Below are 18,158 nucleotides of genomic sequence, written 5' to 3'. Positions count from 1 at the left end.
AGGGTGAATATATTTAGAATAATAATACAATTTCAATAAATTTAGTACGATTTAACATAAATTAGTGAGTGAGTGAGACAGTTTTTAGTCACCAGTCATAGTGGCATCAACAATTAAGAAAGAAAGAAAGAAAAAAAGAAAGAAAAAAGAAAGAAAGAAAGAAAAAAAGAGAAAGAAAGAAAGAAAAAAAGAAAAAAAAAGAAAAAAAAAACACAAACAAAACTACCTTAAAATAAATAAGAGTAACACTCTCTTTACTCACCGACAACACCCACAACAATAAACACAAACAGACACAAAATACTAGACAGACGAATATATAAAATGAATAAATGAATAAATCAAGAGCGACAGAGGGAGAATGTTAACAGCAAGAACAAAACGCAGATTGATAATATAAATAAATGACATGGGAGGAAGAACTGTCACTCACCAGTGTTTGTGACGACAGGAAGAACAACAAAACGAAAATAATCAATAACAAAACAGAATAAATGAGTACGGGAGAAAGAACAGAAAACAAGAAAAAAACAAAACACAAATGAATAAAATAAAGGAATGAACCAGTGAATAAAATAACGAATGAATAAATGGCAAACCGAATAAGAATGAGATTTATAAAAACAAATGAATAATTAAATGAAAAAAACAAGTACGAACGAGAGAAAGAGAATGAATTAATGAATGAACAAACGGGGCGCGAGTGAGATATCAAAAAATAAAAATAAAAGAATGGGTAAATAATTGAGTACGAACGGGAAATATAAACGAATGAATTCATGACTAAATGAATTGTGAGCGGGAGATGAAAATGAATAAATGAAGAAACAGGCCCTAAATGAATAAACAAACCAATCAAAAAATGAGTGAGAGATGCAGAAAAAGATGAATGAATGAATCAGACAAGTACGACTCAGAGACTTTTCGAGCACGAGTGAGAGAGATAAAACAGATGAATGAATGAGTAAATGAGATATAAAACAGATGAATGAATGAATAAATGAGATATAAAACAGATGAATGAATGAATGAATAAATGAGAGAGAGATATAAACCGGCGAATAAATGAGAGATATAAAACAGATGAATAAATGAGTGAGAGATATAAAACAGATGAATAAATGAGATATAAAATAGATGAATAAATGAGTGAGAGATATAAAATAGATGAATAAATGAGAGATAGAAAACAGATGAATAAATGAGTGAAAAATATAAAACAGATGAATGAATAAATAAATGAGTAAGAGATATAAAACAGATGAAAGAATGAATAAATGAGTGAGAGTGAGTGACAGATACAGAAATAGATGAATAATCAAATTAGATAAGTACGACTCAGAGACTTTTGAGGCTTTTTGAGCACGAGTGAGAGAGAGAGACTAGATGCATGAATGAATAAATGAGATAAAACAGATGAATGAATGAATAAATGAGATTTAAAACAGATGAATGAATTAATTAATAAATGAGTGAGAGATATAAAACAGATGAATGAATGAATAAATGAGATATAAAACAGATGAATGAATGAATAAATAAATGAGTGAGAGATATAAAACAGATGAATTAATAAATAAATGAGTGAGATATAAACCAGATGAATGAATGAATAAATGAGAAATATAAAACAGATGAATTAATTAATTAATAAATGAGTGAGAGATAGAAAACAGATGAATTAATTAATAAATGAGATATAAAACAGATTAATAAATGAATAAATGAGATAAAACAGATGAATGAATGAATAAATGAGATAAAACAGATGAATGAATGAATAAATGAGAGATATAAAACAGATGAATGAATGAATAAATAAATGAGTGAGGTACAAAACAGATGAATGAATGAATAAATGAGAGATATAAAACAGATGAATGAATTAATTAATAAATGAGTGAGGTACAAAACAGATGAATGAATGAATAAGTGAATGAGAGAGACACCTCATTACTCACCAGTGTTAGGGGTCCGTGCGTATCCCTCATCCCACCATCGCCGGCCAGGGCTCCACCGCCTAAGGAAAAAACAAAACAAAAATAAAACATGAAATTGTGAATTATTCAATTAGGATTATGAATCTTAAATATAAATGTATATAATACTAATCCCGTGAAACTGGGACTTGTTAATGTACATGTTTTTTTAATAATAAATGTCTATTATATAAAACACGTGAGATTATGAATTATTGATATAAACACATGAAATTGTGTATTATTCATTTAGGATTATGAATCTTAAATATAAATGTATATCATACAAATTCCGTGAAATTGTGACTTGTTAATGTATATGTTTTTAAATCATAAATGTATATTACATAAAACACGTGAAATTATGAATTATTGAAATACAGTTATGAATTTTAACCATGAATGTATATCATATAAATTTCGAGTGATTGGGCATAATGTATTATTACGAATTTTAATCATTAACGTTGATCATGCAAATTCTGAATTATCTATAATGATGATGAATCCAAATATGAATTCAAAATTATCAATGTACAAATAGGAATTTCAGTCATGAACGTATCATATAAATTCCCAATTATTAATGTATAAAAAATGATTAATATATAAATATGAATCTCAATCATGAATGTATGTTATATAAATTCCGAATTATTGATACATCATCACGAATTTTAATCACGAATGTACACTAAATACATTCCGAATTACTGATACATCATCACGAATTTCAATCATGAATGTATAATATATATATATACCGGATTATTGATGTACAACTTGGAATTTCAATCACGAAAGAAAAATAGGCTAATTCGATTTTATTCACGCGGTTGGGTAATTATTCATGATCGTAATCGAATAAAATAAAATGAACGCGGCCTCTCTGCTAATTGCGTTTTCAAATAATAATAATAATGATGACGATAATGTGCTTAATTATATCAGGCATAAATTGAATACACTAATGCCGAGGGGGAAGAGGAATTAGGGGATATTAAGAAGAAAGGGGAAGCGAGAGAAGAATGCCGAGAGAAAAAAAAAGAAAAAAAAAATGAAAACCTTCCCCCCTCCATTCTCTTTTCTCTTCTCTTTCTCTATTCTTCGCTTTCATTCCTTTCTTTTATTTCACATCTTCCTTCCGACCCTCTAGTCAGCCTCTCAGAAAATGTCGAGTCATCGTTGGTCTCTGAACCTGACTTTCCTCTCAGCATAAAGCTTTCAGGAAGGGCCAGCGATTACTTAATTATTCATGAACAAACAAACAAACAAGAAATAAAAAAATAAATAAATGAGACACTGAATACTCGATCACTCCTAATAAATTGATGATGACTAAACGAATGAATAAACGACCAACGATTTGGACAAAACAAATTGAAAGTAAATGTAGAACGAAGAGAATGCAAAATGCAAAAATACACAATAAAAGAACCACAACAGAAATAGCGACGTGGTTACGTCACCAACGCCACCACAACTACGAGCAGTCTGCTTAATAACATTAGCAGGGAAGGGAAGTAGGGAGGAAAGAGATGGGGTGAGAGAAGGGTGGAAGAATAAAGAGAGATAAAGGGAGACAGGGGGGGGTACAGAGGGAGTGAGAATGTGTGAAAGAGAGAGAGAGATGGGGAGGGAGGGAAGAGGAGAGAGAGAGAGAGAGAGAGAGAGAGAGAGAGAGAGAGAGAGAGAGAGAGAGAGAGAGAGAGAGAGAGAGAGAGAGAAAAGGACAGTATGACCAATAGAAACAACCTGATAAATACAGAAACACAAAGGCAACCAAAACCAAACACCGATAGAATATGAGAAGAAAAAAATAGAATGAAGAGAAAATAAATACAAAAATGGACGCAGAATGCCAGGAACATTAACATCCATTGATTTAGTCTACGACAGTGAGCTCGTGCCTTGAACCTCTCCCAATTAAAGGAAGATATATCAGAATACAAAGTCTCAGTAACAAGAATCTCTGTTTAAAAACAACACAGTTATTATTATCATTATTATTATTACTATTATTACTATCATTATTATCATTATCATTATCATTAAGTTTATCATTATCATTATTAAGTTTATCATTATTATCATTATCATTATTAAGTTTATCATTATTATCATTATCATTATTAAGTTTATCATTATTATCATTATCATTATTAAGTTTATCATTATCGGTATCATTACCATTATCATTATTATCACTATCATCAATATCATCATTATTTTCACGCGTGCGATTGAAAAGAAGGGAAGAAAGAAAATAAGATAATTTTCAGATATTCTCATTACTTCACTCAGAGGCAAACTTTCTTTAATAAATATAGAAATATGGAGACAGGAAAAATGGCATAAAACTTTCTCCTCCATAAATACATAAATAAAGTAAATAACAAATCGAACACGAAAAAAAAGAAAAATAAACCTCTAAAAAATATATATACATTAATGAAATGAAGTCAGAAATAACGAAATAATATCAAAATAAAATCCCCCAAATTTTATCATGAAAGTTAATCAGAAATTTTGGAAAATACAAAAAAAAAAAAAAAAAAAAAAAAAAAAAAAGCGTCCCTCTGCATTACCTCTCCCGTGACCTTTGACCTCTTCCCAACAGCGTAACCCTCGCCCCCCTAAAAAAAAAAAGTACAAGTAATTACCAACGGTTTATAATTATCCTTCCCATTAACTTAACTCAGGCATTTCTTACCGTTTCTTCACGAATTCTTTAAGAAAAAGAAAAATAGTAGGCAGTCTTTCTAGTCGTTACCCAGGCTAACAATTAAGCGTTGCTTTTTGTTCTGTAGGCTGTGGGCGAGCGTGTGTTTATGTGTTTGTGCGTGTGTGTGTGTTTGTGCATGTTTGTGTGTGTGTGTGTTTGTGCATGTTTTTGTGTGTATGTGTATGTGTGTGTGTTTGTGCATGTTTGTGTGCGTGTGTTTGTTTGCGTGTGGGAGTGTATTTGTGTATGTTTGTGTGCGTGTGTTTGTGCACGTTTGTTTGCGTGTGGGGATGCGTTTGTGCACGTTTGTTTGCGTGGGGGGGATGTTTGTGCATGTTTGTGTGAGTGTGTTTGTGCATGTTTGTGTGCATGTCTTAGTTCACGTTTGTTTGCGTGTGTGAGTGTGTTTGTGCATGTTTGTGTGCGTGTGTGTTTGTGCATGTTTGTGTGCGTGTGTGTTTGCGCATGTTTGTATGCGTGTTTGTGCACGTTTATTTGCATGTGGGAGTGTGTTTGTGCATGTTTGTGTGCGTGTCTTAGTTCACGTTTGTTTTCGTGTGGGAGTGTGTTTGTGCATGTTTGTGTGCGTGTGTGTTTGTGCATGTTTGTGTGCGTGTGTTTGTGCATGTTTGTTTGCGTGTGGGAGTGTGTTTGGCTGAGTCTACCTATCTGGATCTCTCTGTGTCTTTCTGTCTGTTTGCCTCTCTGTCTGTCTGTCTACCTGTCCGTCTGTGTCTGTCTGTCTGTCTGTGTTTGTGTTTACCTGTCTCCATTCGAGTAAAGTTAAAGCGGCAGAATAATGTCATTCCAGTTTCGACATAGTTTAAAATGCACAGTTAGTATTATTGCCAGCGATCACGCAAAATATAAATGTTGCCGCATGCTTTCAAATACTTTTTTTTTTTCTCTTTCTCTCTTTGTCCCTCTTCCTCCTTCCTTCCTGTCCTCCCTCTCCCTCCTTCCTTCCTGCCCTCCCTCTCCCTCCCTCCTTCCTGCCCTCCCTCCCCCTAACTTCCATTCACCCTCCCCTCTCTAATACTTGCATTTTTTATCGGTTTAATTGTAATGCAGTATCGAGATTGAATCATACATATTGGTAATAAAAACAGTAATAACTATTGTAATATTCAACAGTATTGACGATGGAATTATAATTTCGTTTTTCCCCCTTTTACCCATTTTTGTAATTCTCTCTCTCTCTCTCTCTGTCGCTGTCTCTCTCTGTCGTTGTCTCTCTGTCGCCGTCTCTCTCTGTCGCTATCTCTCTCTGTCGCTATCTCTCTCTGTCGCCGTCTCTCTCTGTCGCTGTCTCTCCTCCCTCCCTCCTTTCTTTCATCGCAGCGGAAGCTACCGTAAAAACGTTTCCGTATTGTGTCATGAATCGCTCTTGTGAACGTTTCTCGACAAAAATCTCCAGCGCCAAACCAAAGAAATTCTAAGAGGGTTGTTTACCTTCACCCAGCGGGTCGACACCTTGGTTATGTTATGTAAACACTAGCGTAGGGAGATGCCGTAGGAAGAAGCTCGATGGAGGAACAAGGGGGAATGGAGGGGAGGGAGGGGAGGGAAGGAAGGGGGGACAGGGAGGTAGGGGAGGGACCGAAGAGGGAACAGGGAGAGAGGGGAGGGAGCAAAGGGGGGGCAGGGAGGGAGAGAAGGAAAGAGGGAGGTAGGAAAACGGAGGAGGGAGGATGACGGAGGAGGGAGGGAGGGAAGAAAGGAAGAAGAGATAGATAAGAAGATGGAGGAGGAGAAAGAAAAGAAGAGGAAGGAGGAGAAACGAACGGACGACGGAATAACAAAGTAAAATAAACAGTGATAAAGAGTGAAATGATGAAGGGACTAAGGAAGAGAGTTACAGAATGCGAACGATGGGCTATAATCGAAAGAGAAGACGGAAACAAAATCATGAGGGAGCGAAAGGAAGAGAGAAAAGAAGCAACAAAAAGTTTTAAAAAATATTCCAGACAAAATTTTCTCCGACTTAAAAAAAAAGAAAAATGAAACAGAAAGGGTTGCCAATTTATCAATTAAACATTAGTGAACCTTAAAATCAACCTGAAAGAGAGGGAGAGGGAGATGGAGAGAGAGAGGAAGAGGACAAAGGAATAGTGAGCGAGGAAAAGGAAGAAGAGAGGACAAAGAAACAGAAAGAAAAGGAAGTAAGTAAAAGAGTAAAAGAAAGAAGATAAGATCATGGGATAGAAAATAAAGGCAGGCAGAGAAAGTGAAAGAAAGAAAACTAAAGAAAACGAATGAGAGAGATACAAACAAAAGCCCATTAAGAGAGAGAGAGAGAGAGAGAGAGAGAGAGAGAGAGAGAGAGAGAGAGAGAGAGAGAGAGAGAGAGAGAGAGAGAGAGAGAGAGAGAGAGACAGACAGACAGAGAGTGAGAGAGGAGATAAACGAGAAAAAGAAGAAAAAGAAAGAAAACAAGAAACTGAAGAGGACAAAGCAAAGAATAAACAAGCCTCCGCCCCTTGTGCCAACAGGGGGTACTAATTAAAAACAGGAGGTCACACAATCGTCATGAATGTGGGTTTAGCCAACCGCAATGACTAGCAGGGAAGCAGGGAGGAAGGAGAGAAAGAAGGCTTGGGAGGAAGAAGGGGCCAGGGAGAGGAGGAAAGAAGGGAAGCAGGGAGGAAGGGAGGAAAGAAGGAAGCAGGAAGGAGGAAAGAAGCGGGAAGCAGTGATGGCAGGGAAGCAGGGAGGAAGGGGAAAAAGAGGAAGCTGGGGAGGAAAGAAGGGAAGCAGGGACGAAGGGAGGAAAGAAGGGAAGCAGGGAGGAAGGGAGGAAAGAAGGGAAGCAGGGAGGAAAGAAGGGAAGCAGGGAGGAAAGAAGGGAAGCAGGGAGGAAAGATGGGAAGCAGGGAGGAAGGGAGGAAAGAAGGGAAGCAGGGAGGAAGGGAGGAAAGAAGGGAAAGGAGGAAAGAAGGGAAGCAGCAGGGAGGAAGGGAAAGAAGGGAAGCAGGAAAAGAAGGGCTTAGGAGGAGGGGGAGGAAAGATGGGAAGCGAAGGGAGGGAAGGGAGGAAGAAGAAGGAAGCAGGAGGAAGGGAGGAAGGGAGGAAAGATGGGGAAGCAGGGAGGATGTGAGGAAAGAAGGGAGCAGGGAAGCAGGGAGGTAGGATGGAAAGAGAAGAGGAAGCAGGGAGGGGAGGAAAGAAGGAAGAAGGGAAGCAGGGAGGAAGGGGTGAGGTAAGAAAGGGAAGCAGGGAGGTAGGATGGAAAGAAGGGAAGCAGAGAAGGAGGAAAGAAGGGAGGGAAAAGAAAGGAAGCAGGGAGGAAAGAAAGGAAGCAGGGAAGAACGGAGGAAAAAAGGGAGGAGAAAGGGAGGTAGGAAAGGACGGACGGAGCAAGGGAGGACTGAAGTGGGAAAGTGGGGGAAGAGAGTAATAGGGCAAGGGAGGACTGGAAAAGGGGGGAGGAGCGCCCAAGAAGGAGGTAGAGGAAAGAGGGAAGGAAGAAGGGAGAAGTGGGAAGGGGCAATGAGGAAGGAAGGAAAAAGGTAGCATGAAGGGGGGTTGAGAGAGAGGAAAAGAAGAAGGAAAAGGGAAGTGGAGGAAGACGAAGGGAGGGAGGAGGGAAGGAGAAGGGAGGTGGATGCAAGAAAGGAAGGAGGACGGAAGGAGGGGGGAGGGGGACGGAGGAGGGAGGGGAGGATTGCATTCACTCACTCGCCTTGTTTCTAAATGCTAAATAATTTCTTGCGGCTGCAACCGCTCTGCGCTATTTCAGGAATATATTTTTTTCTTCTTCATTTTCGCGTAACGTCTTTATGTCTGCTTTTTAAGTCAAGTTTGAATTAATTTTCCATTTCTTGGTCTTCCTCAGCAGTTTCTGTTGTTCTTCCCAATCATCATCATTATCATTATCACCCTCATCGACATTGGCATTCATCATCATCACCAACACCACCACATTCTCCACCATATTCATCTTTACCCTCATCCCCTCTCGCTATCCCTCTCATCCCCACTCACTCCTTCACCCCCCCCCCCCCCCCAACTCCCACACGTTTCATCCCCCTCTAAATCCCTATTCAACATCCCACTCCCTTATCTAAAACCAGCCTGCACAGTGTAGGGAGACGAAGGGAGGGAGAAGGAAGAGGCAAAGGAGGAAGAGAGAGGAAGAAGGAGAGAGAGGAAGAGGACGAAGGAATAGTGAGCAAGGAAAAAGAAGAAGAGAGGACAAAGGGACAGAAAGAAAAGGAAGCAAGTAAGTAAAAGAGTAGTAGGACAGTGTAGGGAGACGAAGGGAGGGAGAAGGAAGGGGCAAAGGAAGAAAGGGGAAGGGAGTAATAGGGCAAGGGAGGAATGAAAGAGGGGGGAAGGGGCGCCCAAGAGAGGTAGAGGAAAGAGGTAAGGAAGAAGGGAGAAGTGGGAAGAAGGAAAGAGGTAGCGTGAAGGGAAGTTGAGAGAGAGGAAAAGAAAAGGGAAAAGGGAAGTGGAGGGAGACGAAGGGAGGGAGGAGGAAAGGAGTAGTGGGAAGAAGGAAAGAGGTAGCGCGAAGGGAGGTTGAAAGAGAGGAAAAGAAAAGGGAAAAGAGAAGTGGAGGGAGACGAAGGGAGGGAGGGAGGAAGGGAGGCATGAAAGAGCCAACAAAACCGATCAGGCAACACTGCACACTTGATGCAAACGTCGGTTATGAATTAGCATATCTCTGTAATTCAGTTAACGAATATTTCGGCGAATTAATGATTGCAATTTTGAGTGCAGCGCAAATCAGCTGGCACAGATCACGTGATAAATCGCGTGTCATCCTGGAATTATACGGTATTAATTTTAGGAGGAAAAAAAAACTCCCCAAAGACAAGTTGATTATGATGGTGATAATTTTTTTTTTTTAACTATAAATTAAGGTATAAATATACACAAAACGAGAGAGACAGAAAAAGGGAGTGGGAGGGGAGGAGGGAGACGGAAGGGAGGAGGGAGTGGGAGGGGAGGAGGGGGAGAGGGAGAGGGAGGCAGAGAGGGAGGGAAAGAGAGAGAGAGAGAGAGAGAGAGAGAGAGAGAGAGAGAGAGAGAGAGAGAGAGAGAGAGAGAGAGAGAGAGAGAGAGAGAGAGAGAGAGAGAGAGAGAGAGAAAGAGAGAAAGAAAGAAAGAAAGAAAGAAAGAAAGAAAGAAAGAAAGAAAGAAAGAAAGAAAAGAAAGGAGAGAGAATGAGTGAGTGAAGAGAGAGAGGAGGATAAAGTGAGGGGGGAGAGAAAGTAAATGATAAAGATAGAGAGATAGAGAAAGAAAGAAAAATAGTGAAAGACGAACACGAAAATTAAAGAAAAAAAAAAGAGAAAGAGAACAAAAGAGAAAGACAAAGAAACACAGAGAAAAAAGGGACACGCAGCCACCTTCAAGATCACGTGATCCCCAACTATGAGAAGAATCAGGAGGGAGGGAGGGAGGGAGGGGTAAGAGGGGGAGGGAGGCTAGGAAACCCAAACATATAATAGGCCCAGAATAACTCCTTAATACTCCCTAACAATTGGTGCGTGGGAATAAAAGACCCTGCTGGAATGAATGGAAGGGTGGGGGGAATGGGAGAGAAAGAAAAAAAAAGAAAAAAGAAAATAAGAGCGAGAACGAGAGAGGGGAAAAAATAGACACGCCCACTAAAGAAAACGGAGAACTTCATTTCATTACTGTAAGTGCTGACCTTGAGAGAGGGAGAAGGGAGGGAGATGGGAGGGAGAAGGGAGGAAGAGGGGAGGGAGAGGGGATGGGTAGGAGAGGGGAGGGGAAGGAGAAGGAAGGGAAGGGATAGAGGAAGGAAGGGAATGGAAAGAGGAAGGAAGGGGAGGGAAAGGGAAAGGAAAATGAGGAGGAGGGAAGTGTACAAAGGGAAGGAATGAGAGGGAGATGGGAATGGAGTAGGGACGGTAAGGGGGTGAAAGAGAGAAGGAAGGGGAGGTATAGGGTAGAGAGAGAAGTGGATACTGAAAGAAAGGGGTAGGAGAAAAAAAAAGAGAGGGGAAGAAGGAAACAACAAAAAAAGATAAACGAAAACAGGGAGACGGGAGAGGGGAAAAGAGGGAACAAGGAAAAACAGACAAAAAAAGAAGCGAAACTCCAAACTCCAAACGAAAATAAACAAAACGTGGCAAACAAACAAACAAACACTTCAAGCGCATCCACAAACACTTTCTCGACACCACAAAACACTTCCAGACCCAACGACAACTTTCCCAGACCACCCCACCGCGCAGGCACCGATGACCACTTCACCCCCCCCCCCTCCCCACCCCACCAACAAACCCCAAACCAACACCTAATCAACCCTAATCCGCAATCACAGCCATCCACATCCCACATCCAAACCCCCAATCCCCTACTCCCCAAATAACCTCCAACCCCACCCCCCACTTCCAATCCCTAATCCCTAATCCTTTTCCAACCCCCTAAAACAAACATTCGTAATCAAACGCACATGCACAACATATTACATGAACAAGACAAAAATAGAATAAAAAATAAATAACCAAAATAATACTAACATCAAAATTAGAGAAAAATAATAATAATGAAGAAATAATAATAAAATAAGATAAAGAATTAATAAACAAAATTTTTAAGAAATATTTAAACATTATATATATATATTATATATATATATATATATATATATATATACATACACACACACACACACACACACACACACACACACACACACACACACACACACACATATATATATATATATATTATATATATATATATATATATATATATATATATATATATGAAATAAACAAAATAATTAAAAAGTGTTTTAAGCCTAATAAAAACAATTTAACTCCCCTTCCAGTCATCCCGGTATCGATCAAGTTTATGCCATAGTTCAATAACCCAAGTTCAATTAACCGAGAAACTTCAATTAACCGAAGCTCGACGGTTACTGCTGGTGTCCGTGACAATGAGCTGACTTGAGTGTGGAGTGAGCAGGCTGTGCGTGTTGCTGTGTCACGCATTTTTTTTTTTTTTTTTGGGGGGGGGGCTATTTTTTCTAAACCCTTTCTAAACCCTTTGTTCTTGTGCCTTTTATTTCAGTTTAGTTTTATTTTCTATCTTTATTTTTTATCAGCATTATCATAATTCTTATCTTTATTGCTGTTATCATTAATATTATTATTGTTATTATTAAACTACCATTATAATTATCATTACTTTTGTAATCATCATTATCACTGTTATCATGATTATCATCATTATTACTGCATTGCAAATATTAGTATTGTTATAGTTATCATTATAATTATTGTTGCTGTTGCTATGGTTATCATACGTATCATTATCATCATTACTATTACTATAATCATCATAATCATCACCATTATTATTGATGTTATTCTCATCATATTGTCTACTACTCAATCATGTCCACCAAGGTTATCCTGCTCTCTAAAAGATTACGAAGACAGAATCACCAAAGGACAAATAACAAAAATAACCTCAGCCATTCCCCATCACGCAAAAACCGCACTACAACGAAAGAGGAATCAGCAAAGTGAAATAAAAATCAGGAAGACAGTGTTGCCACTTGTTTTACTGTTTCCCGTCATAAAACCTGTAGCTCAATGGCGTTTACTGTCTCGGTTACAGCTGCACCATTAATAGCAATAATATCGGCACCACTGTAATCATTTACATAGTAGTGACATGATACGTGTTGCTATTGAGAGTGGCATGTCTCATGGTACTAAAAAGAATACCTTAATTTCTAATCCTTTAGTATGACTTTATATAGCAAATTTACTGTGATTACGATCATAACAATACTAATCATTTTACTACTACTACTGGGGTACTAATGACCCGACTATTACTATTACTACTCCTATTACTCCTATTATTACTATTATTACTCCTATTATTACTATTACTTCCTATTATTATTATTGCAAATACCACTACTTCCATTACTACATTAATTACATTACTACAACTGCTCCTAGGCTAGTACTACTATGAACAGAAACCTACCATTATTCCTTGCCAAATACCACTATAATACCACCTATACCTCACTCAAAAATAAATCAATAAAAATAAATAAATAAATTCAACCAACGCTACTGGGGAAAGAATTACCTACGCCATTCCCCATAAACATTTTTTTTCCCCACAAGTTACCCTCGAAAACACAAAAGAAGGTAGAAAAATTCCCCCCATTGTTGTGGCGACAGCGTAGGGAAATAACCCCCTTTTACCGTCTCCCGCTCACAAAGTACATAATTGTTTTCGTCTTTCTCTCTCTTTCTCTTTCTCCTCCGCAATCTCTCTCTTTCTCCTTCTCTAAGCTTGCTGTCTCTCCCTCTATCTTTCTTTAATCTCTAGTCTCTCTCTCTCTTTCTCCTTTTCTCTCTCTCTCTCTCTGACTGTCTCTCTCTCTGTCTGTCTTTCTTACTCTCTCTCTCTTTCCTTCCAATCTTATTTCCTTTCACATATTCTATCCACGGCCACTTTCAACCGATTTCCCCTGACCCTAACCCAACCCTAACCCCCAACCACCCCCACCCCAACCCCAACCTCCCCCAAACCCTACTGCCCCCACCACCCACCACCCATCCTCAATTTACTCCGCGACCCCAAATGAACAACGGCAACGTGACACCGGCGTCAGACTGCCATACATCACGTGATCATAATCGGCCTCTACGCTCCCCCCCCTCCCCCCTCGGGACCCGACGGACATCCATCAAACCTCGCCTTTCTCCCTCGAAAAGTCCGTCCACGCCCGTATAACATTTCCTGTGATGAGGATTTTTATTTTATTTTTATTTTATTTCACAATTTTCAACTGCTTTTCATTTCTTTCAGAGGGAGAGGAAGGGTGCTTTTTATCTGTTTTTTTTATCTCCCATCTATGTTTTGGCTGGATGTGTGGGGGAGGGGGAGAGGGGGTTGTATATGTTCTTTTACCTGCCATCCATGTTTTGGCTAAATCTGTTATTTTAAGGACCTAGAAGGATTTTTATTTTATCTATTTTTATTTCTTATTCTTTTCGCGGGGGGGGGGGGGGGACGGGTGTGTATATGTTCTTGTATCTGCCATCCATGTTTTGGCTAAATCTGTTATTTTAAGGACCTAAAATGATTTTTATTTTATCTATTTATATTTCTTCTCGTTTCTTTTTAAAATTCCCATCTATGTTTTGGCTGAATGTGTGTTATTTTAAGGACTTTTTTGGAGGGGGAGGCTCAATTTATATATTATTCTTTCTCCCATCTATCTTTATTTCTCTTTCTTCTTTGTCGTTCTATTCGGCTCGTGTGTTTGTCTTTCTGCTTCTGAAAGTAGGATACTCTTCTACTTTCCTATCTACCTGCTTAAGACTACCTACCCTTTTCTCTACCTACCTACCTTCCCTCGCCTTGCCCTGCCTCCCTCCTTCCTTCTTATCTTCCTCCCTCCCTCTTATCTCCCTCCCTACTACCGCTCCTACCTCTCCATCTTCCTCCTATTTACTACATCCTTCTCTCTCTCTCCCTCCACCTTACCCACTCTCTCCCTCCAACTAATCCACTCACTCACTCCAACTCACTCTCTCCCTCACTCCAACTCACCTGCTCCCTCCACTCCAACTCACCCATTCTCTCCCTCACTCCCTCCCTCCAACTCCACCATGGCTCTCTCCCTCACTCCCTCCTCAACTCACCCACTCCTTCCCTCAATCTCTCCCTCCAACTCACCCACTCCTTCCCTCACTCCCTCCCTCCAACACACCCACTCTCTCCCTCACTCCAACTCACTCCTTCCCTCACTCCCTCCCTCCAACTCATCCACTCTCTCCCTCCCTCCTCTCTCCTCGTAACTCACACCTCTCTCCTTCCTCCCTCTACCTCCAATTCACTTCTAGTCCGCGTCACTCCTCCTCAACTCATACTCCTTCCACTCCCTCCCTCCAATTCACTTCTTCCCTCACTCCCTCCCTCCAACTCACCCACTCTCTCCCTCCTCCTCCTGCCTCTCACCTAATCCTCAAGGTCCCCACTTCCCGCCTCTACCTCCAGTTAGGAATTCAGGCTGGTCCGCGTCATCATTAAGTTTTGCATACCGGCATGCAAATGAGTGTATATACAGATTAACGAGAAAGATGAGGAAGAGATAACTAGAGTAAATGGGGGGGGGGACAGATAACTAAAAGAGTAAGAGGAGAAAGAAATAACAAGAGAGTAAGAGGGGAAGAGATAACCAAGAGAGTAAGAAGGTGGACAGATACCGAAGAGTAAGAACAGGTATTAGATAACTAAAAAGAGTAAACGAGGGAACAAATAACTAAAACAGTAATGGGAAAACCAGATAAAAAAAAGAGGAGGAACAGATAAGTAAAAGGACAAGAGGAGGGAATACGAAAGTGAAGAGTAAAAGGAAGAATAGACGATAAGAGTAAAGAACTGTCATTAAAGGCAGGATAAGGACCTATTTGGTCTCGAGACAACTTTCGCAATCCCTCCTCGGCGCTCTCTTGTTCTTGCTCTTCGTGTAGTAGGTGTCTGTCTGTCTGTCTGTCTGTTCTTTTCTCCTTCAAGTGCTCTCGCTCTTCGTGTGATAGTTATGTCATTCTGCCTGTTTGCTGTCTTTCTGTCATTCTGCCTGTCTGTCTTTCTGTCATTCTGCCTGTCTGCTGTCTGTCTACCTAACTGTCTGTCTTTCTGTCATTTTACCTATCTGCTGTCTGTCTTTCTGTCAGTCTGCCTGTCTGCTTATCTAACTGTCTGTTTTTCTGTCAGTCTACCTGTCTGCTGTCTATCTGTCTGCCTGTCCCTTTGTTATTTTCTCATCAGAATCCTCTCGCTTTCTTTCTGTCTGTCTCTCTGTCTCCTTGTCTGTCTATCCCTTTATTCTCGCTTTGTTTGCCTGTCTACCCGTCTTCTCTTTCCCCCTTCCCATCCAACCGCTACTGCCAACTATCAACCTTAACTACCAACATACCGGTGTTCGCTTCCTTCCTTACTTCCTTCATTTTCCTCCATATGGTCCCTCTTTCCCTCATTTTTTATTCTCCCCATCTCCCTCTTTCACCTTCCTTCCGCTCTTGCACTGTCTCTTCCTCTTCTACCTTCCCCAACAATTTCTATTGCTCTTCCTCTTCCACACATTCAGTTTCTACCTTTCTATTTTCACAGTTCTCCCTTTCCTTCCAATCATAACCCTCCCTTCCTTCCTCCAGCCCTTCCCCTCCCTGCCATCCTCCCATCTTTCCCCCACCCTTCCCCTCCCCTTCCTCCAGCCATGCCCTTCCCGTCCATCCCTCCCACCCATCCCATCCCTTCCTCACCCTCCCCATCCCCCTCCCAACCTCCCTCTCCGCCATTCCTCCTCTCCCTCCCTCCCTCCCACCCATCCCATCCCCTCCCCAGCATCTCCCCACCCACCCATCCCTTCCTCCTCCACCTTCCCCATCCCCTCCCCAGCCTCTCACCCACCCCATCCCTTCCTCACTCTCCCCATCCCCTCCCAAACTCCCGCCCGCCCATCCCTTCCCTCACCCTCCCCATCCCCTCCCAACCTCCCACCCACCCCATCCCTCCCTCACCCTCCCCATCCCCTCCCACCCCATCCCTTCTCTCACCCCCCCCCATACCCTCCCACCCTCATCTCCCGCCATTCCCATCCCTTCCTCACCCTCCCCATCCTCTCCCATCCTCCCTCCCTCCCACTTATCCCCTCCCGCCATCCCACCCTCCCTCCCGCCATCCCACCCATTCCCCTCCCAACCTCCCACCCACCCTCCTACCCTCCTTCCCACCCCACCCCACCCATTCCCTCCCACCCCACCCCATCCTTCCTTCCTTCCTTCCTGCGTTTGGCGAGGAGGCAACCCTCCATCATACATCAAGATGGAGGATATGCGACATGTCCTTTGAGCCTCCGACCATTACCAAGATGCCATCGCGACCGCCGAGATCTTATCTCCCGACGGACGGATGCTGTTATGCAGGAGGAGGGAGGAGAGAGGAGGGAAGGAAAGGAAGACGTTCTACACGCATGAGGGAGGAGGAGATGGTGGAGAGGGAGAGGGAAGGACGAGAGATGTAGAGAGAGAGAGAGGGGACAGAGAGAAAGAGAGACAGAGAGAGCAGAACGAGAGCAGAGAGAGAGAGAGAGAGAGGACAGAGAGAGAGAGAGAGAGAGAGAGAGAGAGAGAGAGAGGACGAGGAGAGAGAGAGAGAGAGAGACGAGAGAGAGAGAGAGAGAGAGAGAGAGAGAGAGAGAGAGAGAGAGAAAGAGAGAGAGAGAGAGAGAGGGGGAGGAAGAGAGAGAGAGGGAGGAGAAGAGAAAGAGAGTGGGGGGAGGACGAAAGAGAAAGAGAAACGAAGAGAAGGAGGAAGAACGAAAGACGAAGAGGAGAAACCAAAAGTGAGGAAGTGAAGGGAGAAGCCAGAGAAAAAAAAACAGAACACATTAAAAAGGGAAAGCAGGGGGAGGTGATAAGACAAGAAGGAGACGCAACGGAGGACTAGCAAAGAAGAGACATGAAAGGAGAAAACGGCAAAAACGAAGGCTCGCAAAACGGAATGACGGAGTGGCTGCTGCATGCGATAGGAAAGGGAGAGGGAGTAAGATGCTGACAAAATGCAAAACTAAAGAAGACGGGACCAAAGACATCAGAAGAGACCACGCGAGAGTTTGGACTGGAATATATATGCTCTCGAGGGAGGGAAGGAAAGGGAAAGAAGAGAGGGGGGAGGAGGGGATGGGAAGAAAGAGAAAAGAGGGGAGAGGGAGAGAAGAAGAGAGGGGAGGGAGGGAGGGAAAGAGAAGAGGAGAGGGAGGGAGGTAAGAAGATGAGAGGGAGAGGGAAGGAGGGAAGAAGATGAGAGGGAGAGGGAGGTAGAGTGAAGATTAGAGGGAGAGGGAGGGAGGGAAGAAGGGGAGAGGGAAGTAGAGGGAAAGAGGAATAGGGAGGGAGGAAGAGAGAGAGAGAGAGAGAGAGAGAGAGAGAGAGAGAGAGAGAGAGAGAGAGAGAGAGAGAGAGAGAGAGAGAGAGAGAGAGAAAGAGAGAGAGAGAGAGCATATGAGACTACATGCACACATCTATGTCCATACATACATACACCTGTGTGTCTACCAAACCCCCCAGTTTTATAAACCATCCACCCACCAGAGATAAAAAACAACAACTTTTCACCAACTTCACCCCAATGCCCCTCTTCCCCACCCTATCTCCTTCCTCTGCCACCCACCCCCTCACCCCCATGCCCCTCTTCCCCACCCCTATCTCCTTCCTCTGCCATCCCCTCCCCCCACCCCCCATGCCCCTCTTCCCGCGCCCTGTCTCCTCCTTCCTCTGCCACCCACCCCATCCCCATGCCCCTCTTGCCCACCCTGTCTCCTCCTTCACTCTGCCAACCACCCCCTCACCCCCATGCCCCTCTTCCCCGCCCTGTCTCCTCTGCCACCCACCCCACCCCCATGCCCCCCTCGCCCACCCAGTCGCCTCCTT

General features: G+C 42.1%; 1 protein-coding gene across 3 annotated transcripts in view; it reads right to left on the bottom strand.

Moving 5' to 3' along the window:
• Positions 1-18,158, bottom strand: part of LOC113806681 (Ankyrin-repeat, SH3-domain, and Proline-rich-region containing Protein) — a 603,894-nt gene that overhangs the window by 512,204 nt on the left and 73,532 nt on the right. For all 3 annotated transcript variants that reach the window (XM_070115043.1, XM_070115044.1, XM_070115045.1), the window contains exon 4: positions 1,962-2,020. In XM_070115043.1, coding sequence (XP_069971144.1) covers positions 1,962-2,020 — 59 coding nt within the window. The remainder of the gene's footprint in view (positions 1-1,961; positions 2,021-18,158) is intronic.

The sequence above is a fragment of the Penaeus vannamei genome, chromosome 37, assembly GCF_042767895.1.
Source record: "Penaeus vannamei isolate JL-2024 chromosome 37, ASM4276789v1, whole genome shotgun sequence".
Lineage (NCBI taxonomy): Eukaryota > Metazoa > Arthropoda > Malacostraca > Decapoda > Penaeidae > Penaeus > Penaeus vannamei.
Note: the sequence above shows the minus strand (reverse complement) of the source record. Positions and strands in the feature narration are given on the sequence as shown.